Source organism: Orcinus orca, chromosome 2 (genome assembly GCF_937001465.1).
Source record: "Orcinus orca chromosome 2, mOrcOrc1.1, whole genome shotgun sequence".
NCBI lineage: Eukaryota > Metazoa > Chordata > Mammalia > Artiodactyla > Delphinidae > Orcinus > Orcinus orca.
This window is the reverse complement of record NC_064560.1, coordinates 81,352,548-81,366,977: the sequence shown is the minus strand read 5'-3', so window position 1 is coordinate 81,366,977 and position 14,430 is coordinate 81,352,548. Positions and strand designations below refer to the sequence as shown.

The following is a 14,430-nucleotide window of genomic DNA, read 5'->3' as shown; positions in this document are numbered from 1 at the left end:
TTCCAAATATTAAATATTTGGAGTCTTCACATGAAGACTTCACATGAAGGGAAAAATCTTTTTGAACTAAAAGTAAATTATGTTAAAGATCATATAACAAGAAACATACACTCCTAATTCTAACTCCTCCCAACTACCACGTCCATGAATGCATATATGTAATCACACACACACAGACACACACACAGACACACTCACAAACTGATTCTTTAAACATGAACGCAGCAATCCTTCCTTTGGAAGTATAAATAAAATAAATAAAACAGGAATTACCATGTTCAAAGTTATGCCCCAGAGAAATACAGAGAGCTTTTAAAAAAATAGTGAGGGAATTAGAGAATTTCCCATCCCTTGACAAAGCCAACTCAAACATCTATGATTTCGTGTAGCAGAGGGAACTATACTCAATATCCTGTGATGAACTATAATGGAAAAGAATATAAAAAAGATGTATACATATGTGTAGCTGAATCACTCTGCTGTATAGCAGAAATTAACACATTATAAATCAACTATACTTCAATTAAAAAAATAAATTAAAAAAACCCAAAACAAAGAATCAAACAAAAAAAAAACCATCTATGATTTAGGCCAGGGGATGTGTCTTAACTCTGTTTTCTTATTTTCTGTATTCTTGAGGCTCTGGCATCCAGGGCCTCCGTGAATGGGGAGAGGATTTCCCTACAGAATTAGCCAGTTCTTAGAGATACCAAAGGACTCACGCAGGAGCACATCTTTCCTATGCAAACCAACCAACTCAGAGCCCATACTCTGGATCACCTTCCTTATCTGGTTCTTACACCAGCAAGCCATGTTCCTGCCCTAATTACCCCAGGCCCAGGTGCCAGACAACGAGAGATGGCCCCTATGCCCCAGAGAGCTGCAGAAATGACTCAAACTGGCCAGTCCTAAGTCTGTTTACCCTGCCTTATCTTTCCCACAGAAACACAATACAGGCTCCTGCCCTTGTTTTCCTCTGTCCCCTTGGCCTCCTGATCAACCCTGGTGCTTCCCCGTGTGTCCCTTCAGGGTGTGCCATGCCTCCTGTTTCTAGGGAACTGTGAGTATAAGAACCTCTTCCCCTAAGATAGCCATGTCCATGTCTGTGTGTCTCACTATACCTGAGTAAAACAAATCCTGGGTATATTTTAAAGCAGGTAGACAAAACTTTTCTAAAAGGGACAGATATAAATATTTTAGGCTTTATGGGCCATACAAGTCGCAGTCACAACTACTCAACTCTGTCTTTGTAGTATTAAAGCAGCCATAGACAGTGAATAAATAATAAATAAATAAAGCAGACATAGACAGCCATAGACAGCAAATAAATAAATAAAGTTTTATGGGTTCCAATAAAACTTTATTAAAAAAAACAGGCAGTGGCCAGATTTGGTTCAGGAGTCATTGTTGCTGATTTAGAATTTAGAATATGGAGGACTGTATTTTCCATTTTAGGGCACTGTGATTTCAGGAAGAATTCAATTAAAGGATATATAGATCTAATGCAGAAATTACAATTTCTATTTTATTAAAAATGCATATGTTTGTTCACAAGGCTCAGTTAATGAAATTATTTTATGATAGACTTCTCTTTTTTTTCCCCTTAAATAATATCTGATAAAAATCAGACAGCAGCAGGTATCAGTATAAGGCCCTGATTCTGGAATCTGTGTGAAAACAGAGAGAAGGATCCTTCTAGCCCCTTTCCTGGGAGGGTGAGATAATGGTTTAGATTGTTTGCCACTCGAAAAGGGCAGGAACTGCCAAGTTGTCAGCTCTCTGGATTTCCACTGCATGAGAGATGTCAGGAGGCGGTCCTGTGTGGTTCTGAAGGAACACACAGTCACAGAAGGCCTGGGGGAAAGACTGAACCAAATGGTTAGAAGAGGTGGTTCCACCAGAGTCAGAGCTAAGGGCAGAATGAAGGAGAACTTAAGAACAATACAACAAGATCGACAAGTCAGTGACCACACCTCAGCACCCTCTTCCTAACCCACCCAGGAAGCCCACAGGAGCAGAACAATGGGAATGGGCTGGGTTCCATGGGTGGGGGCTGAGGGCAGGTGTTCTGGCTGTGCCTTTCCTCTCCCCAGCTAGCCCTTGGTGGCTCACTGCCTGAACCATCACCACCACAGCGTGGGCCAGCCCCACCTTGGCCAAAGCCAGCTGGAAGAGCGTCAGGGCAATGCTCATGCTCAGCTGGGACGGGGCTCCAACCACGATGGGAACAGGTGGGCTGGCCAGGCCTGGAGCCTTCCCTCTTCTCTCCTACACCCCCTGTGAGCTGACAGTTAGAATAGAAGGTGGTAGCCCCTGCAAATGAGCAATTTCTAGAACAGATGAGCTGAGAGGTTCCCTAAGGAATAAAGCCAACTGTGGGGAAGAGAGCCAGTGGAGAACATTTTGAGCCCATATTAAAGCATTCAGAACTCGCCAACTTGAGTGTGCTTCCCCCCATGCTCTCATTCACAGGAAGGCAAACCAGAGCCCATGCCTTTGTCCCTTTCCCCTGATACCATGAGCTAAGATGGCTGGTAACTGCAAGGTGCTGTGTGTTCACAGGGAAAACTCAGGAAACATCTGAGCAGTGCAAACACAGTTACAGAAAGTCCACAAAGTACCCGGGGCTGGAATGCACAGGAGGACATGATTTTAAAGTAAGCCTAGTAGATGGGACTTCCCTGGCAGTCCAATGGTTAAGACTTCACCTTCCAATGCAGGGGGTGCAGGTTCAAGCCCTGGTCAGGGAGCTAAGATCTCACATGCCTTGTGGCCAAAAAACCAAAACATAAGACAGAAGCAATATTGTAACAAATTCAATAAAGACTTTTTAAAAAAATAAAGTAAGCCTAGTAAATATGTTCAAAGAGGGAGAATATGAGAATGTGAAATAGTAATAATAATGAGAAAGGCTAATTTGGAATGAAATAATGTGAATGCTGATTAACAGAATGGATTCATGTGAAGAATAAATTAGGATGTTAGAAGAGCAAGTGAAGGAAATCTCTTAGAAGATGTGAAATTAAGATGCAAGAAGACAATGGAGGAATGGAATGGTTTTAAAGGAAAATAATTTGGACCCAGAATTCTTATTCCACTAAACAAAAATTTAAGTATGTCATGTAAACTCTTCTAGGTACTGACAGCGTTAGGAGACTGATCATGCAAAAATTCTTTTAGAAAATAGTCTTTGAAAAAGTATTCTTTCAGCAAAAGATAAATGTGAGTAAATAAAGAAGTTGATTGTGGTCTAAGCAAGCAACAGAAAGAACCTAAATATGTTTGAGGGCACATGGAGGCAGGAGGGAGAAGATAAAAACAAAGACACATGTCTTTTTCAGGGTAAAATATAGTTGTTGATAAGTTTTAAAAATTAATAGGGAGAAAACCTAAATATAGGTTTTAATAGAACAGGGTTAAGTATAACATAAGGAGAATGTATAACTTTCAAACCAGTTGAAAAATTTAATTAGCCAGAAAAGATAGAAAAGGAGAAAGATGCATACAAAAAGCAGGGTGAATAAAACACACAACATAAAGCAGCACAGATACGACAATAATAAAAATAAAGTAAGTGGATTAAATTCACTGCTTAAAAGACAGACTCGTATTGGATAATAAAATAATACCTGATGATAAATTACTTCCAAGAATCACATTTGATATAAAAGGATGAGGAAAGGTTGAAATAACGGCTGAAAAAATGTTATTCCAAATATGAACCAACAGAAAGGCAGAGTAGAGGCTTAACATCAACTAAAACAGATTTAAAGATAAAAACAGGGACTTCCCTGGTGGTCCAGTGGTATGGAATCCGCCTTCCAATGCAGGGGACACGGGTTCAATCCTTGGTTGGGGAACAAAGATCCCACATGCCGTGGGGCAACTAAGCCCGCGCACCACAACTACTGAGCTCATGAGCCTCAATGAGAGCCCGCATGCCTCAAACTACAGAGCCCACGTGCTCTGGAGCCTGCATGCCACAACTAGAGAAGAGAAAGCCCCCATGCCACAACTAGAGAGAAGCCTGCTTGCCACAACGAAGAGCCTGCACGTTGCAATGAAAGATCCCGCATGCCTCAATGAAGATCCAGCATGCTGCAACTAAGACTCAATGCAGCCAAAAATTAAAAAAAAAAAAAAAAAGATAAAAACAATTATGTGGGACAAAGAGACACTCTATATATTGGTAACAAAGCATATTAGAGCCAGATGACCTAACAATTATGGATACATATGCACCTACCAATACAGCCCCAAAGCGTAGTGGAAGGGATGAAGCTAGGAGAAGAAACAGGTCATGAGTATTAAACTTTCTAACTCAAGTGTGGCTTTTCTAGACAACAGAGTAAGCATAGAAGAATAATCCAGGATAGAGATTCCAATGTAGCTTGAATAAGAAGGCTGAGCTAAAAGAAACAGACAACATTGACTCACAACAGTTTGGGAGGGTTGACCTAATGCAATAGGAGAAGTGGAATTCATTGTGTAAATATTAAGAGGAATATTAAATTATTTCAGATCCTATGATTATATATTTAGAAAACCCAAGATATTCTCTGAGAACAAACAATTAGTATTAATAAGAGAACTTATGTAATGACTGGATAAAAGATAAATATACAAAAAGTAAGTTGCTTTTCTCTGTGCCTAAACTCTTAACAGAATGTGAATAAATGCAGAGGTATATGCAATGTTCTTGAATGGAAAAACAATATTACAATATGCTAATTATTCCTAAAATAAAATAAAAATCCAATCCAATTCCAATCAGAATTCCAATTTTAAGGTTACTATGGCAGAATAAATATCCAAAAATAGTGAAAAAGTTTTGGAAAAGAACAGCAGTAAAGGAACTTGCCTTTGCAGAAAGTAATACTATATGAAACTACAAGAGTCAAGTGTAACAGGCTGGGTGGGCACACAAACAGACAGAGTCCAGAAACAGAGCCAAATACACTTTGGGGAAGTTAATGTACAGCAAAGTTGGCATTTTAGTTCAGTAGGAAAGGAATGCTTTATTCAATAAATGTGCTAGAATACCTCATTCTCAATCCAGAGAAGCAAAACTAGATCCTTAGCTATTATTCGTAAAAATTTCAAATTGATTATAAGACCTAAGAACAAAATTTAAAAACAAATATGGGAACATATGCTAGTAACTTGGCACTCCAGGAGAACTTCTAAAGTGAAAAAGGACACTCATTAGCCATGAATGTATAGTAATGTAAACATTCTGTAAGGCAGAATACTCTGTGAAGAGTCATAAGGCAAAAAATGCAGTGGGATGTATATATAGACATGAGTATACATATATATGTACACAAAATGTTTTTAGTCTTCATTATAAAGAATGCTACAAACTGATAAGAAAAATGCAAACAAATCAATGGAGAAATGGGCAAAGTATGTGAACAAGCATGTCACAGAGGGGGAAATCCAACTTGGCTAACAAGCAAATGACAAGATGAAAGTTAAAATACACTATTTTTTGCCCTTCGGAGTAGAAAAACAATGTAAAACCATCATGAGAACACCCAGTCCTGGAAGAATGAAGGGAAACACCCAGTTTCACACATGGTGAACAGAAATGTGTTTGGGAACGAAGTCTTGAAGTTATCAAATAAAAAAACACATATGTTGGCACAGCAAATCCACCTTGGAAATGCCAACCTATAGAAATAACAGCACTAGTACATACAAATTACAGGTATAAACTTTATTTTAGCAGTGCCTATAGTGTCAAAAACCACCACCAACAACAAAATCCAAGAAAAAACAGAATCACGATGAGCAGGCATGGTTTAAAAATGATCATATGCTGTGGAATAAAATATTTAGAGAGAATGTTTGTGATTTATTTTTCAATGAAACAAGCACTCTGCCAAGTGCATTATGTGCAGTCGACTCTGATGCGTTTGCACTTTGAACAAGCAAAGTAAGAAGGAGCAGAGAAGACAGAACAAGCTGGGGCCACTGGTCAGTCTCCCTGAGGTTTGGGAGGTGTGGAGAAGAAAACTCTTATGTTTCTTTTATAGATCTTCGCATTGTTTCCTTTGTTACAATGAGCTTTTCTCATTTCTGTAATTAAGACATAGAAAACGAAGCACATCGGATGATGAACATCAATCTCGAACAGGTTTGGAGGCTTCTATGCTACTTGAGAAATAATTGCAGGGGGCTTCCCTGGTGGTGCAGTGGTTGAGAATCTGCCTGCTAATGCAGGGGACATGGGTTCGAGCCCTGGTCTGGGAAGATCCCACATGCCGCGGAGCAACTGGGCCCGTGAGCCACAACTACTGAGCCTGCGCGTCTGGAGCCTGTGCTCCGCAACAAGAGAGGCCGCGATACTGAGAGGCCCGCGCGCCACGATGAAGAGTGGCCCCCGCTTGCCACAACTAGAGAAAGCCCTCGCACAGAAACGGAGACCCAACACAGCCAAAAATAAAAATAAATAAATAAATAAATAAGAAGACCCCAAGATCACTATTAAAAAAAAAAAAAGAAAAGAAATAATTGCAGGGAGCAGAGATGTTGGATCTGGAAAAACCAGGACTCCAGGAGGAATGTGGGGTCCCAGAAAAGTGGACACACTCTCCAATTTTTCTGAGGCGGGAACGGAAGCTGTAAAGGAGTATGAGGTGTGGTGCCCAGAGAGCGCCATCTGCCTGCAGCTGGGAGGCGATGACCTCGCCCTTCTGTGTACCCCCACCCCAGCCCCCTCGCAAGCCAGGGCGGGTCCCTCAGCTGGTACCTTGGGCGATGTCGTCCTGCCTGGGCGGGCAGGGCCGTTCGGCCGTGTGCGCAGGTGGGGGGTGCTCTCGCTCGGGCTGCTTGGGGCACCTGCCCTCGTTGAACACAGGCGGCAGGTTGGCTGTGTGCACCTGTCGGAGCTGCTCATAGTCACTCAGAGCGGCCGTCAGGTCCCAGTTTTTGCCTGGAGACGAGAAATGACAAGACATTACAATACTGATGCATGAACAATGGTCACATTTTAGGAAAGAATCACGCAAAGAAGGGTCTCTGTTAGCACGTGTTCACTCATGAACTCCCCACCAGTAGTTCTCATTTTTCTTTTTGTTCTTTTCTGTTTTTGGTTTTTCACTCAATGCTTTCTAGTATACTCACAGAGTTGTGCAACCATCCACACTATACGATTCCAGAACACTTTTCATTACCCTGAAAAGAAACTTTTTTTAAAAATTGAAATATAGTTGATTACAATGCTTCAGGTGTATAGCAAAGAGATTCAGTTATACATACACATACACAGATCTATTCTTTTTCAGATTCTTTTCCATTGTAGGTTATTATAAGATATTGAATATAGTTCCCTGTGCTATACAGTAGGCCTGTGTAGTTTTAGTTCTCAGCTTTCGAAGGAGTAAAATGGCCTGACGCGTACTCTCTAAGAGTAGAATTTCACACCCACGCCTGAGATCCATCCCTCTGAAGTACGTGATGTACCTACAGTAGTACATCATGTAGTATCTAAGGATGCTAGCCTTAGATTCACACACCCTGCAGAACATTCCACGCCTCTGAAAACTAAGTCATAGAGCTTAATTTCCAAGGGGAGCAAAACATTGAGTGCAAAAAAAAAAAAAAAAAAATGGAAAAGAAGTTCCCAGTGGAAAAAAAAAGGAATGAAAGGAATTCTCATGTTTTCTTTGGGCTTTTGCTCAGTATTTCACCTTTTTCTTGAAGCTTAGCTTGGAGAGGGCAGAGCCTCCAGGGGGCTGTGTGGGAGGCTCAGTGGGAGGCAACCTCAGAGCTCAGGTGCTGAACTGGGTGAGACTCCAGGCGGGACAGCTGTGCCCGTCCCAGGCAGCGCTCAGCAGGGATGGGTGCTGGGGGTTCACAGAATGAGGGGGAGCTCATGAGGGGCTGGACTCAGTGTGGAGGCTCTAATCCCTGACTCTAAGACTTAGTGGACTTCTAACAGAAGGAAGGAGGTGGCACACACCGCATCCGATTCCATTAGGCAACCATTTGCTTCTTAAAGATTTTTTTTTTTTTGATATGGACCACTTTTTAAAGTCTTTATTGAATTTGTTACAGTTTTGCTTCTGTTTTATGTTTTGGTTTTTTGGCCAGGAGGCACGTGGGATCTTAGCTCCCTGACCAGGGATTGAACCCACACCCCCTGCATTGGAAGGCGAAGTCTTAACCATTGGACCCCCAGGGAAGTCCCAACCATATGCTTTTTAAAGGCAAAGAATTAAAAGCTTAGCTCTAATTTTAAAGAGCGAATAAAATCTTATCCTCTCCCGATTAACTTCAAATTGCAGTATTCACTATATTGACTAACAATACGATGAATTATGCGGTGTAGACAACAGAATGAGGCTTTGAACGTCTAAAATAATATCTGAACATCTTCCTCTGGTCTTTCTACTTTTTTCTGCTGCAGACTTGATACTATCAATCAGAATGTTTAAATTCTATCACATGGACATGTACAATTTAATCATATTTTTTTCCTCCACAGTCAGCTAACAAAGACACCACTGAAGCATCTTTGCACACACATCTCAGTGGGGAAGAAAAGGAAACGAAACCATCTGGGTTATTCAACAAAACCCTAGCAGGGTCTGGGGGCACTTTTGTAAGTGGTGACAGGTGGGGACATGGGTGGAATGCAGCCCCACTACTGTTAGTAGTTGTATCGTGCAACGTGGCAGTGATGAGAGAGTCGTTTTAGGGGAACCAGCTGAAGCAGAAATGCAAGCATGCACTTTCACTCTTACACACGACTAACAATCACAGTGTACACACACTGCCTGTCTAAGTGCTTTCGAGTCTAAGTGCTTGTGTCTATCAAATGGACATCCTCGTTCCAGGGTGCAGTCCAAGAAGGGCAAGACAAGGCCCTGCCTTAGGGACATTATTCCTTAGCAGGGGCAATGATCTGGGTGGGCACCTTGCCCTAAAGTAGGGCCAAGGGTGGCAGGTGCCCCAGGGAGGGCCAAACCTGTGTCCGGGAGGAAGGTCAAGGAGAGGGGAGGTGGAGGAGAGGCACCCGGATTGCGATCCTATCACGAAATGCAAACACGTTAAATATGGGAGTGTGTATTAGCAATGACACCAGCCCCACAAATCCTGGTTGTGAAGGGAAAGAGCCTGCATGGAGCACCCAGGTGTAGCCGGGGGTGTCATCGTCCCCAAGCCCCACAAGGAGTAGGCACTGTCCTGGCTCCTCACAAACAGAAAGTGAGGCTTAGAGGATTGCTACACCATAGTTCTGGATCTGTCCACCAAGCTGCATCTCCCCTGCAGGGCTGCCATGGACATAAGACCCAGTCCTGAAAGAGCTGTGGGCCCCCAGCTCCTGCTCTCAGGAGCCAGCCCACTGTGCTTCTCCCACCAACTGGAAAGAGCCTGTTCTGCTGTTCCTGTCTGTTCCCAACAGGAGACCCTTTCGGAGCCCCCTGATCCACGTTCCATCACAGGTGATCAGGCCCGAGTATGAAGGCAGGACCACAGCGCTCATGCGTGGCTTCTGTGGACCAGAACTCCAGGGTGGGGTGTGTTCCCACCGTGTGCCTCTGTTAGAGCATCAGCTGGGGCAACGCCGAGAAGCACGTGTCCAGCCATCAGCAAAGGCCGGTCCGCTCTTCTCTCCCACCCGGGGACCTCTCACTCGCTGATTTTTCCCACTTGCTCTTGCCTACATTGTCTTCTCCCATCACTGCCCTGGGCTCCTGTTCACTTTGCTACACACCTGCCCGTATCCTTAACCAGCAAGCATCCTGGTTCTAATCTGGGCCGCACCTCTTAGCAAACGGGGATCCAGTGTCAGGTGACAGCGAAGATGGAGGAGGGGGTGGCACTGTCCACAAAGCCCAGCTCCCAAACGATCCCCAAATGCTCGATTCCAGATTTTAGAGAACTCCTCAAGGATCCAGGACTCCAGGGTCTGTGCACTTGAAAAGGGTCCAAGAGGCCACTGAGAGGGAACAAAGCAAGACGGAAGGAAGACAGACACACTCATCAGATGTTTAGGGGGTCAGAGCCCCTCGAGATCTGCTTTCTGCTCTGCCCAGTCCCAAAGACTGCAGCTCCGGACAACCAGGAATGCCAGTGGTGACTGACAGATGTGTGGACAGGGGCCACCCAAGGGATGAGCTTGACACTGGAGGGTTGTACAGGTTGTATCTAAAAGCACGAAACCTAGAGGAGAGGGACAGGAGTGGGCCCCTGGTGGCCTGGGAGCAGGGTTTGGTGCTCAGAGAGCATACATTTCAAGATCCCCTTTCATCTTCTCCACTGTAAGTCTTGGAGGGTCCCAAAAGGTGTCGCATGGAGGGAGGATGAGGTGGAAGGGCACACAAGCCCACCATGGTGACACCACCACAGTGATGCAACGGGCTGAGGCCAGAAGGAATCCATAGCCAGGTGACTGGGGTGGCCACAGGCTGTGAGCCCTGAAGCCAGCACACTCATTAGAGGGGGGGATCAGTCCAGCAGAGCAGTAAAGAGCTCAGGCTTTGGGCCTGGACCTACCTCCTGGCTACTTCTGTGACAGTGAATACAGAATACCAACATGTGAAACCTTGGGTTACATTTCTGAACAATTGGGATAATAAAATCCACCTGATGAAAATTCCTAGGAGGAGTAAGTGAGGTGAGGAGACTACATTTGTGAAGTTCTTAGCACACGGAAAGCAATTAGTGTTACAACCATTTATGATAAGTTTTCACTTATGCCTAACTTCTGTCACTTATGGTTGAGATCCAGCTGGTAAGTGACAGAAGTGAGATTCAAATCCAGGTCTGTCTTGATCAAAACCTAAGCTTTTGGGGCTACAGTTCCTTTGAACCTGACTTTGTTTTGGGAGTCACGGCTCCTGGCTGCTGACCACCCTTGAAACCTCCCTCTCCCGTGGCCGCCCATCATGACTCCATAACAGGACTTGCCCTACTTCCCAGATCCCTCCATCCCCACCTTGCCACTGTTTTCACCTGCTGGGTCCTTGCTCTGTTCCCCACAGACTCACCTGTACTATGTGAAATTCTCATTCAGGTGTCACTTGTGCCATCTCCTAAACACCAGCAAGCCACCAGGCTGCTGGGAGGACACCAGAAGGCCTCTCTCCAACACGACATCTTAACAGACCCCTTTACTATGACTCTAAACACTCCATGTCCCCTTTTCTGGCTGCTTTGCCTTTCCCTGTCCTTAAAGCACATGGATTCCCTCCACTTTTCTTCTTGTTTTTCTTTTCTTCTCTTAATTTATAATATATTCTCTTTTGAAGATTAAGTCCATCTCTATGGGAATAATCATAAATCTAGTTACAGTTTGTATCCTAAGCTTCAAGGCCAAATGTTCAAAGATGGCAGATGCTAGTCAACTATCCAATCTCTATTCCTGTCTGATTCTATATGCACAGAATCCTAATTTATTTGCAAGAGCAATTCGCACAGTTAGAAATATTCATTTTTCTCCTGCAGCCAACCTGAGGGTTTCCAGTGATGTTCCAACAGTATTTCTCCAAGGACAGTATTTCTGGTAGGACAGTATCACTGTCTGGAAGACCTCAAGGAGATGGAGACAGTTGCCTGATAAATGTTTCCTTCCGGGTGCTGCCTCAGTTTTTTATTGTCACATAGAGCAGGTGACTGGGGTACCAGCAGGTACAGGTTTTACCCTCTAGCACAGTTTACTGGTGATGTGCTTGTGCTTTAAACTTTTAATTCATTTTATTTTTTATTGTCTTAAGAGGAACATCAAGCAGGGTCTGATCTCAGGTTAAATGGCTTATTTTGTTTTGTCTCTAAAGCTTCACATCCATTAAGGAAAATGATGAAGCAGAGATATATGAGCCCACAGGAAGATGTGAAACAGGAACTGACTAAACTCAAGGAAAAAAGAAAAGAAAAGAGTTAATTTCAGAGACGAAGTCCAGTTATAAGGGACCAGACAGAAAACAAGTACAGATAGCATAGTAAGGACCATAAAAATGAAAATTAGTAAAGTGAGCAAAATGAAATAGAACTAAAGAAACAAAGGGTTACAGGGAAATGGTAGATAGAGATTATAGGTGAAGGAAATGCCACGTACACATCACTGGAGCCCAAAGTAAGAAATCTAAAACAATGGAAAAGAAAAAATAATTTAAAAACTATGATTAAAAGAGAAAACTTTTTTTTTAACCATATGGAGGTACTTTATTATTTCCTTATAATCAGGCAATCTCAACAAAATGGTATGCTAATTAAATTTGTAAAATGCTGTGGTAATAAAGTTTCACGAAATTTCAAGACAAGGAAGAGCATTTGTCACATGAAACCACATCACATTGGACAGGCACTGTGGTTCACATTCTGGGTACTTGTGATTCCCTCTTTTGCTGATTCTCAAAAAGAGAAATTAAAAAAATACATGGTACCAAGCATATATATTCTACTTTATTTCATCATTTCAGAAAAACTTATTTGCACACAAATGTAAATACTAAAACAATTTAAAACATACAGTCTTCTCAATATCCTTTCATTAATTAAGAAGAAACAAAAATGGATAGCCATCATAGAGTGATCTTGGGTATACAATTAGGGAAAAGTGGAGGAAAATCAGGAGCAGAGGAGATGGTAGTTTTTGGAGAGAAATCTAAGACCAGCAATCGCAGATTTAGCCTTTCAAAAGAGAGAACTTCTGACATAAATACTTGATCCTACACACTGAAAGGGCACATTGTATATAAGGAAACTGTCCTAGTATAATCAATACAATGATATAGCCTTATAATATTATTATGTTTTAAAGATAAAGAGAATTATTTGAATATTTCAGCAAAAAGGAAAAATAATCAGGCTGGTAACATACTTCTTGGCAGCCAAATTCAATGCCTGAAGATAATGGGCCACATTTACAAGATACTGAATGAAGTAAAGAAGTGCGAGCTAAGAATGTTTATACCCATATAGGCCATTCCTTCATGGATAAAGGCTACAGACAAATCATTTAAAACAGGTCTGAGTTCAGGAAACATTAGTCAAATGGATCTTTCTTGAGAAAACTACTAGAAGATGAGTTCCAGCCAATCAAGAATGAATGGAGGTTTGGCAAAGGGAAATTGAGGCAGCACTAAATGTAGTTAACTGTACAGCTAAGTAAAAGCAAAGGTACAGATACAAATGACAGAGAAGAACATTCTGCCAAAACAAAAATGGTAGAAAGAGGCTTCCCTGGTGGCGCAGAGAGTCCACCTGCCAATGCAGGGGACACGGGTTCATGCCCCGGTCCGGGAAGATCCCACATGCCGCAGAGCGGCTAGGCCCGTGAGCCATGGCCGCTGAGCCTGTGCGTCCAGAGCCTGTGCTCTGCAACGGGAGAGGCCACAACAGTGAGAGGCCTGCATACCACACACACACACAAAAATGGTAGAAAGTAGAAAGTAAAGTCCACTTACAGTTGCTTTGGCTGTACTACATGGGAGTACAAAATAGTACTTAAAGTCAGCAGATCAAATATAAATATGTGAACACACATAATAGTACAAAGGAAAACACTAGAAACATGTGAACGACATACTACTAACTAAACTGGATGGTAGAAGAGAGAGAGGGAGGAGGAAGAAGATATAAACTAGTTTTATTGAGGCAGATCATTGGAACCAACTATAAGGAAAAGGGAAAGAGGATAGTACATCAAGGTAGCAGTTTTAAAAGTAGCCACTAGATAAAAATATAACTTTTAAAAATAAAAAGCTAACTGATTCCATTGATCTATATGTCTGTTTTTGTGCCAGTACCATACTGTTTTGATGACTGTGCCTTTGTAGTATGGTCTGAAGTCACGGAGTATGCTACCTCCAACTCTGTTCTTCTTTCTTAAGATTGTTTTGGCTATTTGGGGTCTTTTGTGTTTCCATACAAAGTTAAAAAGTTTTTGTTCTTGTTCTCTGAAAAATGCCATTGGTAATTTTATAGGGATTGCATTGAATCTGTAGATTGCCTTGGGGTATATGGTCATTCTAACAATATTGATTTTTCAAATCAAAGAACATGGTATATATTTCCATCTGTTTGTGTCATCTTCAGTTTCTTTCATCAGTGTCTTATAGTTTTCATAGTACAGGTCTTTTGCCTCCTTAGGTAAGTTCATTCCTAGGTATTTTTTTTTATGCAACGGTAAATGGGATTGTTTCCTTAATTTTTCTTTCTGACCTTTTGTTGTTAGTGTATAGAAATGCAAAAAATTTCTGTGTATTAATTTTGTATCCAGCAACTTTACCGAATTCGTTGATGAGCTCTAGTAGCTTTCTGGTAGCACCTTTTTCTATATATAGCATCATGTCATCTGCAAACAGTAACAGTTTTACTTCTTCTTTTCCAATTTGGATTCCTTTTATTTCTTTTTATTCTCTGATTGCTATGGCTAGGATGTCCAAAGCCAAGAAATAAACACAGGCACTTACGGTC

At 42.2% G+C, this 14,430-nt stretch overlaps 1 protein-coding gene across 1 annotated transcript in view; it reads right to left on the bottom strand.

Moving 5' to 3' along the window:
- The window catches only part of LOC101281390 (OTU domain-containing protein 7A), a 387,881-nt gene that overhangs the window by 98,337 nt on the left and 275,114 nt on the right, over window positions 1-14,430 (bottom strand). Inside the window, exon 5 of the mRNA XM_049706859.1 lies at window positions 6,755-6,937. Coding sequence (XP_049562816.1) covers window positions 6,755-6,937 — 183 coding nt within the window. The remainder of the gene's footprint in view (window positions 1-6,754; window positions 6,938-14,430) is intronic.